Source organism: Chelonia mydas, chromosome 7 (assembly GCF_015237465.2).
Source record: "Chelonia mydas isolate rCheMyd1 chromosome 7, rCheMyd1.pri.v2, whole genome shotgun sequence".
Taxonomy (NCBI): domain Eukaryota; kingdom Metazoa; phylum Chordata; order Testudines; family Cheloniidae; genus Chelonia; species Chelonia mydas.
In genome coordinates, this window is record NC_057853.1 from 114,757,222 (window position 1) to 114,778,574 (window position 21,353).

The 21,353-nt window shown below is 40.7% G+C and overlaps 1 protein-coding gene across 50 annotated transcripts in view; it reads right to left on the minus strand.

The window, feature by feature from the left end:
• Window positions 1-21,353, minus strand: part of ADD3 (adducin 3) — a 202,744-nt gene that overhangs the window by 5,231 nt on the left and 176,160 nt on the right. For 24 of the 50 annotated variants that reach the window (XM_043552445.1, XM_043552432.1, XM_043552425.1 and 21 more), the window contains 2 exons: window positions 15,568-15,691; window positions 372-2,724 (listed from right to left, as the gene is read on the minus strand). In XM_043552445.1, the coding sequence (XP_043408380.1) occupies window positions 2,426-2,724; window positions 15,568-15,691 (423 nt within the window). In that variant the 3' untranslated portion in view covers window positions 372-2,425. Of the gene's footprint in view, window positions 1-371; window positions 2,725-3,605; window positions 3,702-15,567; window positions 15,692-21,353 lie in introns of those variants that run through there. The other 26 variants (XM_043552423.1, XM_027817927.3, XM_043552416.1 and 23 more) reach the window with 3 other exon arrangements.

Consider the following 21,353-nt stretch of genomic DNA (forward strand, 5'->3'; position numbering starts at 1 on the left):
TTTGGGGTACAGGAAGGGGCGCCAGGTTTGGGTGGGCTCAGGGCTGGGGTAGAGGATTGGGGCGCATAGCTCCCATGCATAGGAGCTGGACCTGCTGCTGGCTGCTTCCAGGGCACACCGCGGCATCAGAACAGGTAGGAACTAGCCTGCCTTAGCCGGGCAGCACCGCCGATGGGACTTTTTACAGCCCGGTTGGCAGTGCTGATCAGAGCCACCATGATGTAGTGCCTTACATTCTGCAACCCAGTATTGGGTCGCGACCCGCAGTCTGAAAACCACTGGCTTATGTAATCTTTATAGTAATATACAAAAATAAAATGACATTCGACAGGAAAATGAACACATAATGAAAGATCGCAGTGCAAAATCCATCTATTTAAAATACTGTTTATTTGTGATTTAACATTAATTAGCATTACATCTATGAGCAATTTCAGATAACATTTATATATTTTCCACAGGACACAGAGTTGGCTGGCTCATTCTTTATGCCAAAGCAAGTAAATAGAGGCATTAGCAAAAGGTGCAAATAGTTCACGGTTGCATTTTAAAAAATATTTATGCACATTGCATTCATTTAGATATATTTTTTAAAAAAAGTTATGAAAAGCATAGTTCACAGGTTACTGTTTCTACATATGTTGTAATACAACACAAATAATGTAGAACATAAAAAAACAAAACAAAACAAAAAACCCCCCAAGTTAAGCAACTGGAAGTTTCCACTAAGATTAAAAACACTGTTTCCAGTATTTAGTGATAACTAGAATATCATTTCCAGGATCCATTCCAACATTGCATTGTCACACTTACATGGTCAAAGCTAACCAGCCCCAGAACATGCTATAGTCAACATTTTTGCATGCCAAACCACTCTCCAGCCATACTTAATCTATATACTGTATATATATCAACTGGCAATCTGGGAATCACACTGATCTTTTAAATTTATTTGCTATTGCAATGACTGATGTACTATGACAAATTTGAGAAGAAAAAACCTTATGTTAATTTCTATGTTTAGTTTGTTTTTACAATACAGTAAAAAGCAAAAATGAAAATATCAGCAAAAATGAGTAAGTGGCACGACTGCCACTACCCATGGCACTAAGATCTAATTTGTTCTGGGTTTGTCTGAAGGACACGACACAGATTAATAAGACCCTTTTAAAATTAAACTGAAAGTGAGAAAAAAGCGTAGATCTCCATGTGAAACCATGCAAGTTATTTTAACTTCTAATATGGAAATGTGATTTTGCTGATTTAATAAAAATACCTCACAATCCATATCATATATTTAATAAAAAATAATCACCAAACTTTTACTTTCTTTGCATCATTCTATTTTCTTACTATTTCACTTTCCCTTTTAACAGTTTTGTTTCCTTCATTTGGTTATGTTAAGAGATTATTTTTCTTCATTCATTAGCAATGCCATGAGGGAAAAAACACAGTAAGATTTAAACATGAATCCAGTTTAATTTTATATGCTTTAATCCTTTGATAGCGGAGTCCCTGGATTCCTGAATTATATTTAAGTATACTCTAAACCAAGCATCCTTAAATACACTCTACTGTTAGACGCTTGGTTTACATGCGTATAATACTTTTATACTAAATGGTATACAAACATTTCAACATATAAAATCTTATTTTGTTTTGCCATAGTTTAACTAAATTATCAATGTTAAGTGTATAAAATCCCCTTTATTGAAAAATAAGGGTTTTTTCCCAACTGATAGAATAAAAAAGAAGTATTCAAAAATTATATTTCACTAAAATGAAATATTTGGCAAAAAAGTTATTGATGAATGGTCTTCTTACACATTTTGTATAATTCCAAATAAAATTTCTCTTACAGTTTTTCTTCTAATATGTGCCAGTGTATAATATTCTATATAATCTAACCTTAAAAGATTTAAAGGTGTGCTGTTAATATGACCCACTGAAGCAGGGTACAGAAATAAAATATATGGTCTGAATCACAATACAAAAAAGTATTATATGATTACCAAGTGAGGCAGCAGTTTAAAAATGAAAATTCATATAATCACTCAACAGTAGCTCTATTAGAGACTTCAACTGTGCTGAAGATTTTAAGGTCTGCAAAATACTCCAAGTGTAACTTGCCACAACAATGTACTACAATGGTATCTGATCTCACTATGATAGTATTAGAGCACCTGCCAGTGTAGCTCTATGTGAAACTACTAAATGTTTCAAACCCTCAGTAATTTTGGACATTAAGTGAGAGATGAATTAATTTCTTATTTAACATAAAAATTGTTTTTAGTAAAACCTTTTCCAGTTCTGTTCATAGGTTAAGGTCCAGTTTACTGCACACCCCTAACACTACTTTGTTAATGTTCAACTTAAAACGTGGTTTTAAAACGTGCAATGCCTTCTCTTAACAACAAAGCTGCACTTATGCTTCCACCTTTTCCTTCTTTTTGTTCTTTTTCAGAAAAGATGGAGTGCGGAATTTCTTCTTCTTCTTTGATGGAGATTTGGAAGGGGAGCCCTCAGGGGACAGGGTCTCTTCAATCTTTTCAGAGGTTTTAATTGTAATCTCTATGCTCTCCACAGTACTAGTGGTTAACTGACTGACCCGCTGGGTGAGATCTTCTTCCACGTCATGCATATCTTCCTTGCCATTCACCACCACAACAGGTACCTCTGTGGAGATGAGGTTAGCATTCTGGGCATACATATCTTCATGATTTTCTATGAAAATGGAGAGTTCCACTATTATTATTCTTATTTTTGTGAGCAATGTCTATGCAAAAAATCAGAAATGGGCCTGGAATACGAAGTTTGGATTTGGATTCAGATAAGAACTGCTGCAAAATTTAAGGTGCTCAGATGTGGGGTTTTCCCGTCTTCTCTGCTCTTTATTTTGTTTTTGTCAAACGATACAAAAGTAATAGTGTGCAAATTTCATTAAAGGATACAGGGTCAACTTCTCAGCCCATTCATATCCAATGGTAAGTCAAGTACTTAGAAGACTAAACAGCCTAAAGTGCAGTTAGAATTATTTGTGCCTGCACTAGGCCAACATATGAAGATGCATCCACTATGCAGGGTAACTTTCAGAATACAAACCTTTAAAAATATGCTGTATTGCTTCTGTTGGTTATGTATTAACAGAGGCTCTCTTCTGGAAGATTGTTATATAACAAATATAATAGCTACATAACAGGGAGCAATCGACAACGTATATGCCTCCCATTTTATTAATGTGTGATTTTATTGTGTGGATTTCACAACAGGAAAAATGTTTATTGGGGCACTAATTCATTGACAGACTAAGATGGACTCACACATGACACTGTAGTTAACTAGGTCAGTTTTTGACCAACCGACTTTGAGAATGTGTCTTATCAATTCCAGTTTTTCATTTAAATTGAGTAAAGTCTGGAAAGATGCAGGATTCATAAACTCACTGGTTGTAAGAAGCAAGAATCTCATATTGAAATACTTAAATTCCAGTTTCTAAAATACTGAAAGCAGGCTATACTGCACCTTACTTAAAGGTTATAATGAAACAAATCAGTGACCCAGGTTACTAAAGCTCTTTGTGTTTTATAGGAAGTTATATTTAATACCTTCTAATTTTTCAGGGACATTTTGCGGTGACTGTGTTTGTGACTGAATTTGTGACACAGATGAAGCATCATCTGAGACTAATTCCTGTTCAGCATCTGCAGGACAAGATTTGAATTAGTAGCCATGCAAAAATAAAAATGAGCAAGAGTATCAGTGTTAGTATATACAATATTTACAGCTCTGCTAGCATTGAACTGTTCATGCTAATGTTGTCAAGAAGTTAACGTACAATAGCTTAAACACATTATTAGGAAGTTATTACAGTCATTAACAGTTATCAGATGTTAGCTCTTCTATATAAATGATTAAAAACAAGGCTGCACACAAGGGAGCAGGCAGCCCATGCATACGTGGCTTCATTTCACCATTAACTATGTGACATACAAGAAATCATGATACTATTCATACCTTTAAAAAGTCTAATCTATGAAAGTCAATCACGCAGTATTAGTGCAGGAGAATGCATTAAAAATGTTATTGTTAAGCAATACTGCATTAGTAATTCTGATAAGGAGTAGCAATATAAAAAAAAGTTATAAAATGCTTCTAACTGAAGTGGATGAAAGTCTTGGGGATATAGGAAAGATTACTGAAAGAATGTTTTTACCTTTGAATCTTTAAGCTTTTGAAAATAAGAAATTACAAAGGTGTGCTTTAAAATACTGGCATTTCAGAGTTAAGACATTGTCAACGATATTGCCAAGTTTATAGCAAACAGAAAACTATACCATTTAAGAATATTATTTTTGATAAATGAGGGTTCGAAGGCTTTCACTTTCTATTCCCATCATCGGTATTGATGGGAAAAATCGACCTGTAAATGTTTAAAATTTTATTTCTTGGTATGTGTTTCCCAATTTATGGTGACACACCTCTCCTTTCAAAGGATCAACTATTCCTATCTGCAATACACAGCGTCAGAAGACAGTACAAAATGAACATGTTAATGCATTTATTCGACTTCCATTGTTGTGTAAGTCTTCTGGTGCTTTAGTTCCTACACAAAGTAAAATCAACTAAGATAAAATTCTACAATTCTCAAACAGTAATCATTTTTAAGTTTTCCCAGGATGGTTGCTGTTATCATGTGAGAGTAAGAACTATAGCATAACGAAGTTTCAAGATGTGCTATCCTGCCCCAACATAACAATGGCAGTATGACCATAATGCAATAAATCAGAGTTCAATAAGGTCATCCGCCTACTGTTTTCCAGTTTGTCAACCCAATTAACTCCACATCTGTTTATTATTATTATTATTATTATTATTATTAACATTGCAGTAGTGCCTAGGGGCCCCAATTGTGGGTGAAGTTTCCATTGTGCTAGGAGCTATACAAACACATCTCAAAAGACAGTCCCTGTCCCACAGAACTTATTAAAGGTTTACAGTGTGCTGCATACTAACTGTTCATGTAGATCCTGCTACCGTGCACTAAAGGTTCCCTAGTGCACAGTGACCTATTCATGTTTCAAAGCAGAGTAGATCAAAGCACACTGGGGAAATTTTAGTGTGTGGTAACAGGGTCCATCCACATGGACTGTTAGGGACTGGCACACTAATGTGTGGTATATTTGTACCCCATCTTACCCTGAACTTACTGTTCAACTAGATAAACCCTCAGTATAAACAGAGACAAGAGAGACTGGGAGAGCACAAGAAAACATTGGTTAGCATGAAAAACAGAGGTCTCAGTACACTAGCTAACCAATAGTGTAAGGATTGGGTTGTTTTTTTTGGTAGGGATCATGGCAAAAGAGTTAAGGAGGGATTTAAAGGTGGGCAATGAGGATATTTACAAGGACCTCCCATGCATGAGGGTACCAAGGGAGAAAGCACAAAGGTGCTTGTTTGAAAGTTTAACAAATGGGTGCTGAAGGCTCGAACCATTGGCAGAGTGCAGGCAGTCTGACATCTCAAAAGCGTACAAGAGGTAGAGTGGGGATAGGGCATGAAGGGCCTTAAAAGTGAAGATGAATAGTTTGTGTCTGATGCAGTGGAGCAGGAGGAACCATTGAAGAAATGCAAAGAGAGTAGTGACATGGTCAAAGCAACAACCCAGGAAAATTATCTTTGCAACAGTATTATGAACGGATCTCAGTGGGGAAAGATTGCATCTATTAATGCTAGAGAGGAATAGGTTGCAGTAGATAAGACGTGAGATAAGCAGGGCCTGGGCAAGAGACGTAGCTGTGTGGACGGACATCAAAGGTCATAGCTTAGAAATGTTAGGGAGGAAGAACTGGCAGCATTTTAACACTGCCTGCATCTGTTGATCCAGAGAGATGGTTGAGCTGAAGAGGATACCTAGGTTATAGGCCTGTGTGACAGAGATAAGGAGGTTTTCCACAGTGACAGAGAGGAAGGGAGACATGGGAAGAAGATTAAAAGCTCTGTGTTGGCCACCTCTAGCTTAAGATGATATCTGGACTTCCACAAGGAGACATCTGAAAGACTGACAGTGATTTTAGTGTATACCGAAAGGACTGGACAGGACTGGAGACGTATACACGAGTTGTCAGCTGAGAGTTGATAGTTAATATAATTTACAAATGAGATTGCCTAGAGACAAGGTCCAGAGGAGGGGGCCAAGAATAGAGCTCTGTGGAACTCCGACAGAAGGTTAGTGGGGAATGAAGAAGATCCTCCTAATGAAATGCAGAAGAAGCAGTTAAAGGTAGGAGAACCAGGAGAGGACAGTCATGAAAGCTGAGGGAGGATACAATTTCAAGAATGGTTAACTTAGTTGAAGGCAGCTGGTAGACTGAGGAGAGTGAAGACTGAGTATTGTGTCTGCTTTGGCCAGGAAAAGTTCATTAGAGGCTTGGTGAGAGCCACTGAATTGGAGTGCAAGGTAGAAGCTGGACTGGCAAAGGACTTCTGATTGTGATTGTACATGACATGGTCAGTTTACAGATAAAGGGGAGAAGCCAGATGGGGCAGTAGTTATACAGTATAGGCAAGTGGAGATAAGGATAAGGGAGACTAAGGCATGCTTGCATTTCAATGGGAAGGATGTTGAGGAGAGAATGGGAGCAGAGGTAAGATCTGGAGATGGGATGAGGTCACTGAGGCCCATGGAAGGGGTAGAAGAGGAGAACAGATGAGAAACGTGTGTGTCATTGAGAGGGGAGGTGGAAGAGAGAGCGTTATAGGATGGGATGGAAGGGTGGTAAGCGGGGATGCAGGAGGTAATGCTGGAACCTGTCAATTTCCTCTTTGAAGTTAACAAGGTATTTTGCAGAGAAAAAGTGCAGGGTGGGAAGTGGGGAGGATGTAGTCAAAGGTGGAGAACAGGTGACTAGGACTGTGGCCATGGCAGTCGATCAGGATGGAGAAGTAGAAATGATTAGCTAGGGAAATAGCAAAATTTGAGGAAAGGAGAAGTTCTTAGTTTTAATTCCTCTTCACTTTTAAAACTCTCCTTTAACGTTAAATCTAGCAACCGCTTCCACCACTCTACCGCTGACATGCTGTACTGAAATGGGTTCTACCAGAGGGGACTTTTCCTGTCGTAGAAAGGTCCTCCCCAAGGGCAAATTCAGTAGGGCTGAACTAGTGAAGCTCATTGTCAGACTGATGACAATGGTTTTACAATCAACCAGCTACTTCAACTAAGGGAGGCTGTCCCATATTTAAAACAAAAGCAAAGATTCATACTTTACAAGTACTTGTTTTTCACTAAAAAAATATTTCCGCTATTTTAGATTAAAGTGAAAATGTGCAAAAATACAAAAGCCTTATAATGAAAAAGATTTAAAGTATTTAGAAAAGGCACCAAAAATGATGCAAGCAATTAGTGGTTCTCTTGAGCATCTAGTGCTGAACCACACAATTTTCTTGAAATAATTCACTGGCCTGACAGTATCTGAACCAAAGAACTGCAGTTCAAAATTGAAATTTGTGGTTTTGTGGTAAATTTATAACAGCTTTGTCATTCATTTCAATGGGCTTTTATAAAACTACACTTAACTATATGCAGTACACAGCAAAATACATGGAGATGGATAATTAAGTTATTAAACCAGGGTTTCTGCGTGTACCACAAATTGTAAGAGTAAGTAGAATGAGTTGCAATGACAATGGAATATAAGACTAAGTAGTAACTAGGCAGCCTCTCTGTCTGCAAAAGAATAAATTATAATCTAGCAAAATGTATATACTTTCCTCAACTGTCAATAGATTTAGATGTTGATGGTCCTTCTACGCCAGTATAGGCACCCTATAAATAGCATAAATATAGCCTATGTAACTTGGGTATCAAAGCACCAAACAAAAGTAAGTGTGTGTGTATTGAGGGGTGGGGGGTGGGAAGAGAGGGAGGGGAGGGGGGAGAGAGAGAGAGAGAGAGAGAGAGGAGAGATCACAATAGTCCTGGGCAACTGCTGTACCATTGCTATTAACATAAGGGTTAATTTCTTCTTATGTCAAGCTGGCAAAGGTGGCCAGTGAATCATCAGCCATTTCTATAAAAGACACAAGGTGAGTGAGTGAATCTTGCCCATATGCTCAGGGTTTAGCTGATCGCCATATTTGGGGTCGGGAAGCAATTTTCCTCCAGGGCAGATTGGAAGAGGCCCTGGAGGTTTTTCGCCTTACTCTGTAGCATGGGGCACAGGTCACTTGCTGGAGGATTCTCTGCTCCTTGAAGTCTTTAAACCACGATTTGAGGACTTCAAAAGCTCAGACATAGGTGAAAGGTCTTTCGCAGGAGTGGTGGGTGAAATTCTGTGGCCTGCGTTGTGCAGGAGGTCAGACTAGATGATCATAATGGTCCCTTCTGACCTAAATATCTATGAATCTAGGTAATATCTTTTACTGGACCATCTTCTGTTGGTGAGATACACAAGCGTGTCTCTCTCACCAACAGAAGTTGGCCCAGTAAAAGATATTACCTCACCCACCTTGCCTCTCTAATATTCTGGGACCCACAAGGCTACAACAACACTGCATACAGCCATTCCTTTGTAATCCCTTACGACCTCCCACAGGCCTCTCTCCATAGGAGGACTTCAATGTTTGATCAGGATCTTAATCTCTGAAAGTGAATTCCACAGTTTAGCTAATTAATAAGAACTACTTACTCTTCTTAAACTACTTTGACGAGGACAGTTGAACAATAATGATCATGAATACTGAACATGCACCAAGAATCTGACTAGAGAAAGGAACTCTGCTACTTTCCCCTATGAATTGCATCTGTCCTGTTACAGTCAGATAACAGGAACAATTAGCACATAGTTTGTTGCGCTGAGATTTGGCTGCCATCAGTACAGACCATAGTGTGCTCTCTAGCAGTCTCCAGGATGAAAGTGATAAACAACCCAGGGTGGGGGGCAAGGGGGAGAGAAATACAGCTGTAGAAAGGTAAGAATAGGAAGAAGCAAATCTCCTGCTGAGCTAGTATTGCTCTCAGCACCTGGCATTGAAAAGTCATATTAGTTGCAGTGGTTAAATGAATGCATGCAAGGAATGACAGGCAGCTGTGCTTTGCTCATTTTCTCTAGCAAGGCTTCCTTGAGGAAGCTGCTGCAGACCTTGTAAAATAAGCAGTTATGCCCAGACTTTGCATTGTATTGAGAATAATTTGTTTTTTTTGTCACCACTCACTGAAGAGACCAAGGGCATGTCTACATGTGGCGCTGCAGCTGCATTGATGCAGCTGCGCCACTACAGTGTGTCTGGTGAAGCTCTCCTGTCGGCATAATAAAACCAACTTCGGCCACTCGCGGAGGTATGCCCACTGCAGAGGTATGGATGTAGTGCTGACCACACCAGCACTTGTGTCAGCGTAACTTATGTTGCTCAGGGGGGTGTTTTATTCACACCCCTAAGCAATATAAATTCTGCTGACATAAACTGTAGTACAGACATAGCCTGAGCCCTGGTCTACACTAGGACTTTAGGTCGAATTTAGCAGCGTTATATCGATTTAAACCTGCACCCGTCCACACGATGAAGCCCTTTTTTCCGACTTCAAGGGCTCTTAAAATCGATTTCCTTACTCCACCCCTGACAAGTGGATTAGCGCTTAAATCGGCCTTGCTGGGTCGAATTTGGGGTACTGTGGACACAATTCGATGGTATTGGCCTCCGGGAACTATCCCAGAGTGCTCCATTGTGACTGCTCTGGATAGCACTCTCAACTCAGATGCACTGGCCAGGTAGACAGGAAAAGAACCGTGAACTTTTGAATCTCATTTCTGGAGACTTTGGGAACTGTGGGATAGCTACCCACAGTGCAACACTCCGGAAGTCGACGCTTGCCTCAGTACTGTGGAAGCACTCCGCCGAGTTAATGCACTTAGAGCATTTTCTGTGGGGACACACACACTCGAATATATAAAAACGATTTCTAAAAAAACGACTTCTATAAATTCGACCTAATTTCATAGTGTAGACATAAACTAATTCAAGAGGTGGAGAACCATAGGGTCAAAAACCCTATGGTGAATAGTACCCATGTAAAAGAAAACCTGAGTATAATTTAGGGCTGTCAATTAATTGCAGTTAACTCACGTGATTAACTCAAAAAATTAATCAGGATTAAAAAAATTAATCGGGATTAATCGCCGTTTTAATCGCACTGCTAAACAATAGAATACCAATTGAAATGTATTAAATATTTTGGATGTTTTTCTACATTTTCATATGTATTCTATTCTGTGTTGTAACTGAAATCAAAGTATATGTTATTTTTTAGTACAAATATTTAAAATGATAAAATGATAAGCGTAAAGTAATGATAAAGTAAAAATGATAAACAAAAGAAATAGTAACAAGTTTCAGAGTGGTAGCCGTGTTAGTCTGTATCAGCAAAAAGAACGAGGAGTACTTGTGGCACCTTAGAGACTAACAAATTTATTTGGGCTTAAGCTTTCGTGGGCTAAAACCCACTTCATCAGATGCATGCAGTGGAAAATATATAAATATTTATATATTTTCCTATTGTATTTTCCACTGCATGCATCTGATGTGTGTGTGTGTGTGTATATACACAAATACACACACACACACAGAACATGAAAAAATAATTCACCTCATACAAGTACTGTAGTGCAATTTCTGTGGTGAAAGTTACTTACAAATGTAGATTTTTTTTTTTGGTTACATAACTGCACTCAAAAACAAAACAATGGAAAACTTTAGCACCTACAAGTCCACACAGTCCTACTTCTTGTTTAGCCAATCGCTAAGACTAACAAGTTTGTTCAGATTTACAGGAGATAATGCTGCCCTCTTCTTATTTACAATGTCACCTGAAAGTGAGAACAGGCATTTGCATGGCACTTTTGTAGCTGGCATTGCAAGGTATTTACGTACCAGATATGCTAAACATTTCTATGCCCCTTCATGCTTCGGCCACCATTCCAGAGGACATGCTTCCATGGCGATGACGCTCGTTAAAAAAATGTGTTAATTAAATTCTGACTGAACTCCTTGGGGGAGAATTTTATGTCCCCTGCTCTGTTTTACCCGCATTCTGCCATATATTTTATGTTATAGCATTCTCAGATGATGACCCAGCACATGTTGTTCATTTTAAGAACACTTTCACTGCAGATTTCACAAAAGGCAAAGAAGGTACCAATGTGAGATTTCTAAAGATAGCTACAGTACTCGACCCAAGGTTGAAGAATCTGAAGTGCCTTCCAAAATCTGAGAGGGACGAGGTGTGGAGCATGCTTTCAGAAGTCTTAAAAGAGCAAAACTCTGATGCAGAAGCTAAAGACCGAACCACCAAAAAAGAAAAATCAATCTGCTGCTGGTGGCACCTGACTCAGCTAATGAAAATGAACATGTGTCGGTCCACACTGCTTTGGATTGTTATCAAGCAGAACCCATCATCAGCATGGACGCATGTCCCTTGGAATGGTGGTTGAAGCATGAAAGGACATATGAATCTTTAGGGCATCTGGCATGTAAATATCTTGTGATGCTGGCTACAACAGTGCCATGCAAATGCCTGTTCTCACTTTCAGGTGTCATTGTAAACAAGAAGTGGGCAGCATTATCTCCTCCTCCTCCTGTAAACAAACTTGTTTGTCTGAGCGATTGGCTGAACAATAAGTAGGACTTGCAGGTTCTAAAATTTTACATTGTTTTATTTTTGAATGCAGTTTTTTGGTACACAATTCTACATTTAGAAGTTCAATTCTCATGATAAAGAGATTGCACTACAGTACTTGTACTAGGTGAACTGAAAAATACTATTTCTTTAGTTTTTTACTGTGAAAATATTTGTAATAAAAAATAAATATAAAGTGAGCACTGTACACTTTGTATTCTGTGTTGTAATTGAAATCAATATATTTGAAAATGTAGAAAACATCCAAAAATATTTAAATAAATGGTATTCTATTTTTTTTTAATCGTGCAATTAATCGCAATTAATTTTTTTAATTCCTTGACAGCCCTAGTATAATATAAACCCTGGTCCTGACCCAGATATCACCTGAGGTGTCCAAGATATTCCTATGCCCTAACCAGGCTTCCCTGGAAGAGGAGTTTCAGTACAGTAGGGGAACAGAATCCCGCTTTTTGTGTGTGTTTTTGTTCAAAGAACTCAGCTTCATCTAGCTGGGACCCCACAGGAATGGTACATAACATAGATCTGAAGATACCATTGATTTAGTCTGGAACTGTGCCTCCTATGCCACGGAGGCCTAGTCTACACAGTACTAGGGGATAAGGAGAGAAGACTATTCTGGAGACAATCTCGCCTTAACGGCTTCAATAGATCCTACCTAAAGCGGGGGTTGACAGGATCAGCGCTGACGATTATTCTGTGTACTCTCACATCCTCTAAAGAGGATTGACTCTTAGTGCTGTGGCCACACAGATATAATGTAAATGATCGATCCAACAGGCCCAGATCTGAGGATGCCCTCTCCTTTTCAAGACCCCACTTGGCTGTTAAAAGGAAAGACCCATCCCATCCCTAAGATCGGTGTTTGTGTCAGCTAGATTTCGGGGGTGGGGTTGGCACTGGAGTACGTCATATTTTTGATGCAGCAGTGTCTATTATTGGTCTTTTAGGTCATTTGAATTTGATTTTTCAGATTAATTTTTATGCATTATAGAAAGAGTGTCTAAGCACATGCAAAGATCTTGCCTTTGCAGGGAGACAGAATCTAGTTGGCCTTTTCCATCTTTTATTTTGATGACTACAGTTAAAGTGGACAAAACCCCACAACTCTATATTTCAAAAGTCACTAGGAGTTAGTCAATCCCAATGTCATAGCAAGTAACAAATGAAATAAATAGGCATAGCCAAACTCCACACATAGAATGTTTTATTTATACCAGACCATATCATATTTGCTTTTAAATTGTGTTTTAGTTTAATTGTCCTTTTATTGTCAGATTCATATAAGAGAATTGTTCAGATAAAAATTAGCAATTAACTGACCTGCTATATTAAATTATTATAAGTTATTCCTTTCTAAACTTAACTTCAAATTTCAAGTCTCAATATTACAGTTTTGGGGCTGCTCCTGCTTCCACTGAAGCTGAGAGTTTTGACACTGACTTCAGTGGAAGGAGAACTGGGTCCATGTTTACAAGAATTAATACACCTGCTTTGTCCCCCAACACTCCTGCCATCAGGTGTCAGTTTGAGTCTAGCACAGATGCTTTGAGGGGGTCATGGTAAAGCTGCTTTGTTAATGGCAGGGACTGACCTTTTGGAAACATACAATAATCCAAATGAACTTGATTGCTGAGCCTTTTAAATAAAAGTACTATTTTAAATTTTCTATTGTTGAGACGTATCAATTAACAACAATAATAAATTAGTTTCCAGAGTGAAATGAATCTTTCAGGTATATTGTAAAATTTTTTTTTCTTATTATTTTGAGTGTCTAACATACTACTGAAAAGCCTTAGCTAATCCCCTTGGAAATTCATTCAGACAGACACGCCTTATGATGCACAAAGCTTTCAATGCAGATTGTAAGATCTGAGATTTTTCATATTTTTTCCTGATATAAGATGTATGTGTGTTTGTTCCTCTCCTCTAATTCCACCTTAGACCTTCTCCAATCTGTCCGCCATCCCTTGCACTCCACTGAAATTGCTCTCACCAAGTCTCTTATGACCACTCCCTAGCCAAATCTTCACAACCAGTACTCCATCCTCATTGACCTGTCAAGCTGCCACTGACATTGTCAACCAGCCTAATCTTGTCCTCCTCTGGGCTTCTGTGACTCTCTCCTCTCTTGGTTCTCCTCCTACCTTCCTAATTTCTCATTCCCACTCCCACTTTCCAGGGGGGTTTCACAGGGCTCTGTCCTTGGTCCCTGTAAAGGATCGAGGCCTATTTTATAGTGCCGTCCTCCTACCAGATAAAGGTTTGATCTTGCTGAGCCAGCTCACTCCCTAGGGGAATTCTGTCTGAGCTCTAACAGAATCCAGGGAAGCAGTTTCCAGCAGGGTTACTTGTTTTATTTTTAAGCCTTCTTAACAAAAACACCACCACTCATATCCATTCAGACTGGTGCTGCAGAGATTATTTTCCTAGCTTGTGGCTTTAAACGAATCATCGCCTCTCTTTCAATTCCTCCTCTCGGTCCCCCTTCTCTACTCAAACATAAGCTACTTGTACTCACCTTCAAGGCTCTTTAGACACCATTCCACCCGACTGATCACCTCTCATTCACTAATTGAGGGGTCAGCTCCTTCCTCCAGTCAGTCTCCATTGCCCATGGGTTAAAATTTCAAACAAGCACCTCTGTGCTTTCTCCCATGCTGCACCTTACAACTGGGAGGAGCTCTCCATAAATACCCACTAAACTACCTCAGTATCCTCAAGTCCCTCCTCTGCTGTGATGTCTTAAAAAAAAACCCCAAAAACCAAAACCCCCAAACTTGATAATTATTAGGCTGGTGATGTACTGAAACAGCGGCCTAGCATGCTGACCAATACTGACTCATCGTTTCCTTGTACTCCCGTCAGTTTGTCTGTATCCATCGGTTGTCTCTTGTCTTAGACTGTAAGCTCTTTGCAACAGGACTGTCTTTTGTTGTGTGTTTGTACAGCGCCTAGCACAATGGGGTTCTGGTCCATGATTAGAGCTCCTTGGTGAGACCACAATACAAACAATAAACCAATAGTAATAATAATACTTAGAATATTTAAGTATGAGAGTTGTTTAGATTAATTGCTGTCGATGTAGTGCCCTTTCATTATCGTTAGTAATAGCACTTCAGTTAATGACAGACATATTCTGGTTTAACTTGTGGTTTGTTTGACTGGGGAATCTTTAAACATATTCTGACTGTTAGCTGCCCTAATTAAATAGGACAGAATGACTATTACAAATAAATCTGTCAAAGAAATATGACACCAATAGAGTGTAATATTTCAGCTGCTTTGGAATTATTCTATGAAATGTTTCTTCTCTTTTGGATATGTTTATTACTACACTGTAATTCCCTAGCAACTCTCTTCTTTAGGATAGTAAAGAATATCACATTTTAGTATCACCAGCTTCCTCAGTTCAATAAAGAAAATGCCTCCAATACAACATATCCAAGAGACCCAACATTAGAAAGAGAGTAATGGGATTCAGTACATATGCAGTAAGATGAATATCCTTCTCATTTCTGATTTTGTATATGATATGTTTAATCTACTGATTATAGTAGATTTTTTAAAACAACCAACCAAGATTTAATTTTGCCAGAAGCTGGGAATGGGCGACAGGGCATGGATCACTTGATGATTACCTGTTCTGTTCATTCCCTCTGGGGCACCTGGCACTGGCCACTGTCGGAAGACAGGATACTGGGTAAGATGGACCTTTGGTTTGACCCAGTATGGCTGTTCTTATGTTCTCATGTTCTAATTACAATTAAAAATCTCAACCACTTCATATATAGTTAATTATTTCAGAATAGCTTCCAAGAAGCATCCATCACAAAATTAATCCCCAACGTTTGGCAGTTTAGACCACTGACCTTCCACTCCTTGCTGCTTGCGCTCAATTGTCTTCTTGTACTCATCCAGTTCCTTTTCTGTAAGATCGCTGAATGGATTGGGAGGGGCTGGTGGTGCATGCTCATCTTCCTCAAACTGCATGGGCTGGAAAAAGAGAAAATCAGACATAGTAAGTAACAGAAAATATTTACAATATCAGTTCCTTCCTTTCCCCAAGGTTTGGGGACAACAGACCTATAAGTAAGAAAGCTTTATGGATGGAAGGAATAAAAAAATAAAAATAAAAAATAATCAAATGGGAATTGCCTCAATTAATAAGCATTTGCTTCCAAGCATATTATAAACATTTGCTTATTTAAATACTGTGGGTTGGGTATTAAATTCAAATAATCAGAACATTTATGTGTGGTGACTTACTTCAAGAAACTACTAGGTGAGATGTCCAGTGACTGACCTATTGCTGTTGATATAAAGTGGCAACAGGCATTTATTGCTTGTTTATTTTATAAGATCTCAGATAAGCCACCAAGGTGCCAATTTATTAAAGCACTTAAAGCATATACATAAGTGCTTTGGTGAATTGTGGTCCAAATATCTAAGTTCTTTTGAAAATGCCATTTTGTCCATTTCAATCAATGGATTGATCTAAAATCTCATGATAATTCATTTTTATAAAAGTGAATTTTAATGCTTGAGAAAAATGCCTGATTGATAGTGACTGGATGCGAAGGGTGGGATTTTCAAAAATGCCAAGTGACTCAAGACTAAATTGCACTGACTTTCAGGAACTTGTACTCCTCGATCATGTATGCAAGTTTGAAAATCTCACGCAAAATTCTAATTTACAGAATACCTATAGACAATGAAGCATTGTGAGCTTCCTTCTTCCTTTCTCACCATGGTGCCCAAGCTCTCTTCTGTAGGGTCCAGCCCTAAGAGTGATAACTCTTTATCTAGTTAATATTTGCTCATTCTGCTGAGAATTCTAACAAAAGCACCACTGAAATGGGGACCTCTCTCTACACAGAGAGCTTAATCAAGACTAAGCCCTGGTCTACACTAGGACTTTAGGTCGAATTTAGCAGCGTTAAATCGATGTAAACCTGCACCCGTCCACATGACGAAGCCCTTTATTTCGACTTAAATGGCTCTTAAAATCGATTTCCTTACTCCACCCCTGACAAGTGGATTAGCGCTTAAATCGGCCTTGCCGGGTCGAATTTGGGGTACTGTGGACACAATTCGATGGTATTGGCCTCCGGGAGCTATCCCAGAGTGCTCCATTGTGACCGCTCTGGACAGCACTCTCAACGCAGATGCACTGGCCAGATAGACAGGAAAAGAACCACGAACTGAATCTCATTTCCTGTTTGGCCAGCGTGGCAAGCTGCAGGTGACCATGCAGAACTCATCAGCAGAGGTGACCATGATGGAGTCCCAGAATCGCAAAAGAGCTCCAGCATGGACTGAACGGGAGGTACGGGATCTGATCACTGTATGGGGAGAGGAATCCGTGCTATCAGAACTCCGTTCCAGTTTTCGAAATGCCAAAACCTTTGTCAAAATCTCCCAGGGCATGAAGGACAGAGGCCATAACAGGGACCCGAAGCAGTGCCGCGTGAAACTTAAGGAGCTGAGGCAAGCCTACCAGAAAACCAGAGAGGCGAACGGCCGCTCCGGGTCAGAGCCCCAAACATGCCACTTCTATGATGAGCTGCATGCCATTTTAGGGGGTTCAGCCACCACTACCCCAGCCGTGTTGTTTGACTCCTTCAATGGAGATGGAGGCAACACGGAAGCAGGTTTTGGGGACGAAGAAGATGATGATGAGGAGATTGTAGATAGCTCACAGCAAGCAAGCGGAGAAACCGGTTTTCCTGACAGCCAGGAACTGTTTCTCACCCTGGACCTGGAGCCAGTACCCCCCGAACCCACCCAAGGCTGCCTCCTGGACCCGGCAGGCGGAGAAGGGACCTCCGGTGAGTGTACCTTTTAAAATACTATACATGGTTTAAAAGCAAGCATGTGAAAGGATTAATTTGCCCTGGCATTCGCGGCTCTCCTGGATGTACTCCCAAAACCTTTGCAAAAGGTTTCTGGGGAGGGCAGCCTTATTGCATCCTTCATGGTAGGACACTTTACCACTCCAGGCCAGTAACACGTACTCGGGAATCATTGTACAACAAAGCACTGCAGTGTATGTTTGCTGGCGTTCAAACAACATCCGTTCTTTATCTCTCTGTGTTATCCTCAGGAGAGTGAGATATCATTCATGGTCACCTGGTTGAAATAGGGTGCTTTTCTTCAGGGGACACTCTGCCAGGTTCTGGTGCTGCATATACTGCTGGATAATGCATGTGGTGTTTAATGTGCTCCTAATTGCCAAAGTGAGCTGAGCGGCCTCCATGCTTGCCTTGGTATGGCGTCTGCACAGAAAAAAGGCGCGGAACGATTGTCTGCCGTTGCTCTGACGGAGGGAAGGGCGACTGACGACATGGCTTACAGGGTGGGCTTACAGGGAAGTAAAATCAACAAAGGGGGTGGCTTTACATCAAGGAGTATTTCAGGCAGGACTTCATGGAGGGTTCCAATAAGAAATGGTGCACCTAAGTAATTGTTCTTATTGGAACAAGCAGGTTGGTCTAGCCTCTGATTGATACATGGCTAGATTTACCTCGCTGCACCTTCTCTGTGAGTGACTGCAGTGTGACCTAGAGGAATGAGTCCCCTAGATGGGGGAGGGGGGGAAGCAAATGAGTACAAAACAAATCTGGTCTATTTCTTGTTTTGATACACTCCATCTATCTTTTACATCTTTGGCTGGCAGAAGGACTGCATGCCATCCACATCTCATGGCTGCTCGGCAGAAGATAGTACAATACAACTGCTAGCCATCCTCATCTCTTGCCTGCCCGGCAGAAGATGATGCAATAGGACTGCTAGCAATCCATATTGCCTGCCTCCTCACCATAAGATGGTTCAATAGGACTGACTGCAGGACTAAAGAGAATGACCTGGTCAAGTCACTCCAAATTTAGTCCCTGCACCCATGTCTGCCCAGGCGCTCCTGGCCGACGTGGCCAGGAGCACCTCGGACATGACGATGACGGCTACCAGTCGTATTGTACCGTCTGCTGCCACAAGGCAATGGGTTGCTGCTACTGTGTAGCAATGCAGTACCGCGTCTGCCAGCACTCAGGAGACATACGGTGACAGTGAGCTGAGCGGGCTCCATGCTTGCCGTGGTATGGCGTCTGCACAGGTAACTCAGGAAAAAAAGCGCGAAACGATTGTCTGCCCTTGCTTTCACGGAGGGAGGGAGGGAACGGGGGCCTGACGATATGTACCCAGAACCACCCGCAACAACGTTTTAGCCCCATCAGGCATTGGGATCTCAACCCAGAATTCCAATGGGCAGCGGAGACTGCGGGAACTGTGGGATAGCTACCCACAGTGCAACGCTCCGGAAGTCGACTCTAGCCTCGGTACTGTGGAAGCCCTCTGCCGAGTTAATGCACTTAGAGCATTTTCTGTGGGGACACACACACTTGAATATATAAAACCGATTTCTAAAAAAAACGACTTCTATAAATTCGACCTAATTTCATAGTGTAGACATACTCTAACGTATTTTACACTGGCCACTTGACAGCGATCAAAATAGCAGGACTTCACTATTAACCCAGGCTAGATTTACATCAGTAATTTACAGGAATATGGAGTCTGAGTTATTCAGTCCTCACCTATTACAATTCCTACAATAAGAAGTGTATGATTCCTCCATCTACACTTCAATATAATTTTATTCTTTCAGTTTATGATTGTTCTACAGCAAGCAAACTACTCTCAAGTTCAATTTTATGAAATAAGAGATGGAGAAATTGAATGGTTGTTTTGTTCTGAAAACAATGTCCAAGTCAATAAGATGACATTCACTTACACTACATAACAAAAGAAAAAAATGGAGTACCATTTCAAGAGTATAGGGAACAAAAGTGAGGAAATGGGCATAACCCCAACCATTGTGGAACAGCTGCACTCTCAAAAAATAATGACAGGAGATCACTGTCAGAATAAGAGGATTTTCCATGTTTATCTTCCAAGGCATGCAGAATTATGCATAATTAGGGCCATCTGTATAATTCAGAAATAAATACAATTATGCTAAAGAAAAATCAGAGGTATGTGTGCAAGGAGGTAAGAAATTATCACCACAGAATTGGAAGTCCTTCTTGCTCCTAAACATGGTCAATTGATACATGGTTCTAAGTTAATTATCTAATTTACAAATGCATTACTATAGATAGTGGACAGAAGTAATACCTGATTTTATTGACAAAGTTCATCTCATTGGTGAAAGAACTGATTAAGGACTATTTAGAAAAGCTGGAAATGCCCAAGTTCATGGGTCCGGATCTAATGCATCTGAGGATGTTGGCTGATGTGATTGCAGAGCCATTGGCCATTATCTCTGAAAACTCATGATGATCAGGGGAGGTCCCGGACGGTTGAAAAAAGGCAAATATAGTGCCCATCTTTAAAAAAGGGAAGAAGAAGAATCCGGGGAACTACAGACCGGTCAGCCTCACCTCAGTCCCTTGAAAAATCATGGAGCAGGTCCTCAAGGAATCCATTTTGAAGCACTTGGAGGAGAGGAAGGTGATCAGGAACAGTCAACATGGATTCACCAAGGGAAAATCATGCCTGACCAACCTGTTTACCTTCTATGATGAGATAACTGGGTCTGTGGATATGGAGAAAGCGGTGGATGTGATATGTAAGACGGTTACTTACCTCTCGTAACTGTTGTTCTTCGAGATGTGTTGTTCATGTCCATTCCAATTAGGCGTGCGCGCACCGCTTGCACGGACATCAAAACTTTTCCCCCTTAGCAGCTCTCGTCGGGATGGCAGGGGAGCCCCCTAGAGTGGCGCCCTCATGGCGGTGTATATAGTACGCTGCCGGCCTGACCCCCCTTCGGTTCCTTCTTGCCGTTGACTCCGACAGAGGGGAAGAGAGGTGGGTATTTTAATGGATGTGACCACCACATCTCGAAGAACAACAGTTACAAGAGGTAAGTAACGTCCTTTCTTCTTCGAGTGATTGTTCACGTCCATTCCAACTAGGTGACTGCCAAGCTTACCATTGGAGGAGGGTAGGAGTCATGGAACGATTGATTGAAGAACAGCTCTGCTGACCGCTGCATCATCTCTGGCCTGTTGGTTAAAAGCATAGTGGGCTGTAAACGTGTGCACTGAAGACCAGGTGGCTGGTTTGCAGATCTCCTGGATGGGGACCTGAGCCAGAAAGGCAGCTGAAGATGCCTGCATTCCGGTTGAATGGGCCGCAATCGCTGGCGCTGGGACCTTGGCCAGCTCGTAGCACGTATGAATGCAGTCTGTGATCCAGGACAATATGCGTCGCGCAGAGACAGGAAGGCCCTTCATTCTGTCAGCTATGGCAACGAACAACTGGGTTGATTTGTGGAAAGGTTTTGTGCACTCTATGTAGAACGCCAAGGCTCTTCGGACATCCAGCGTGTGTAGGCTGCGGTGTCTCAAACTCGTGTGGGGTTTTGGAAAGAACACCAGCAAGCAAATATCCTGACCCATGTGAAATTGGGAGACCACCTTGGGAAGAAATTTGGGGTGTGGTCTAAGCTGCACCGTATCCTTATGAAACGCAGTGTAAGAGGGTTCGGAGGTGAGAGCTCTCAGTTCAGACACCCTCCTTGCTGAAGTAATGGCCACCAGGAACGCCACCTTCCAAGAAAGGTAGAGGAGGGAACAAGTGGCCAGGGGCTCAA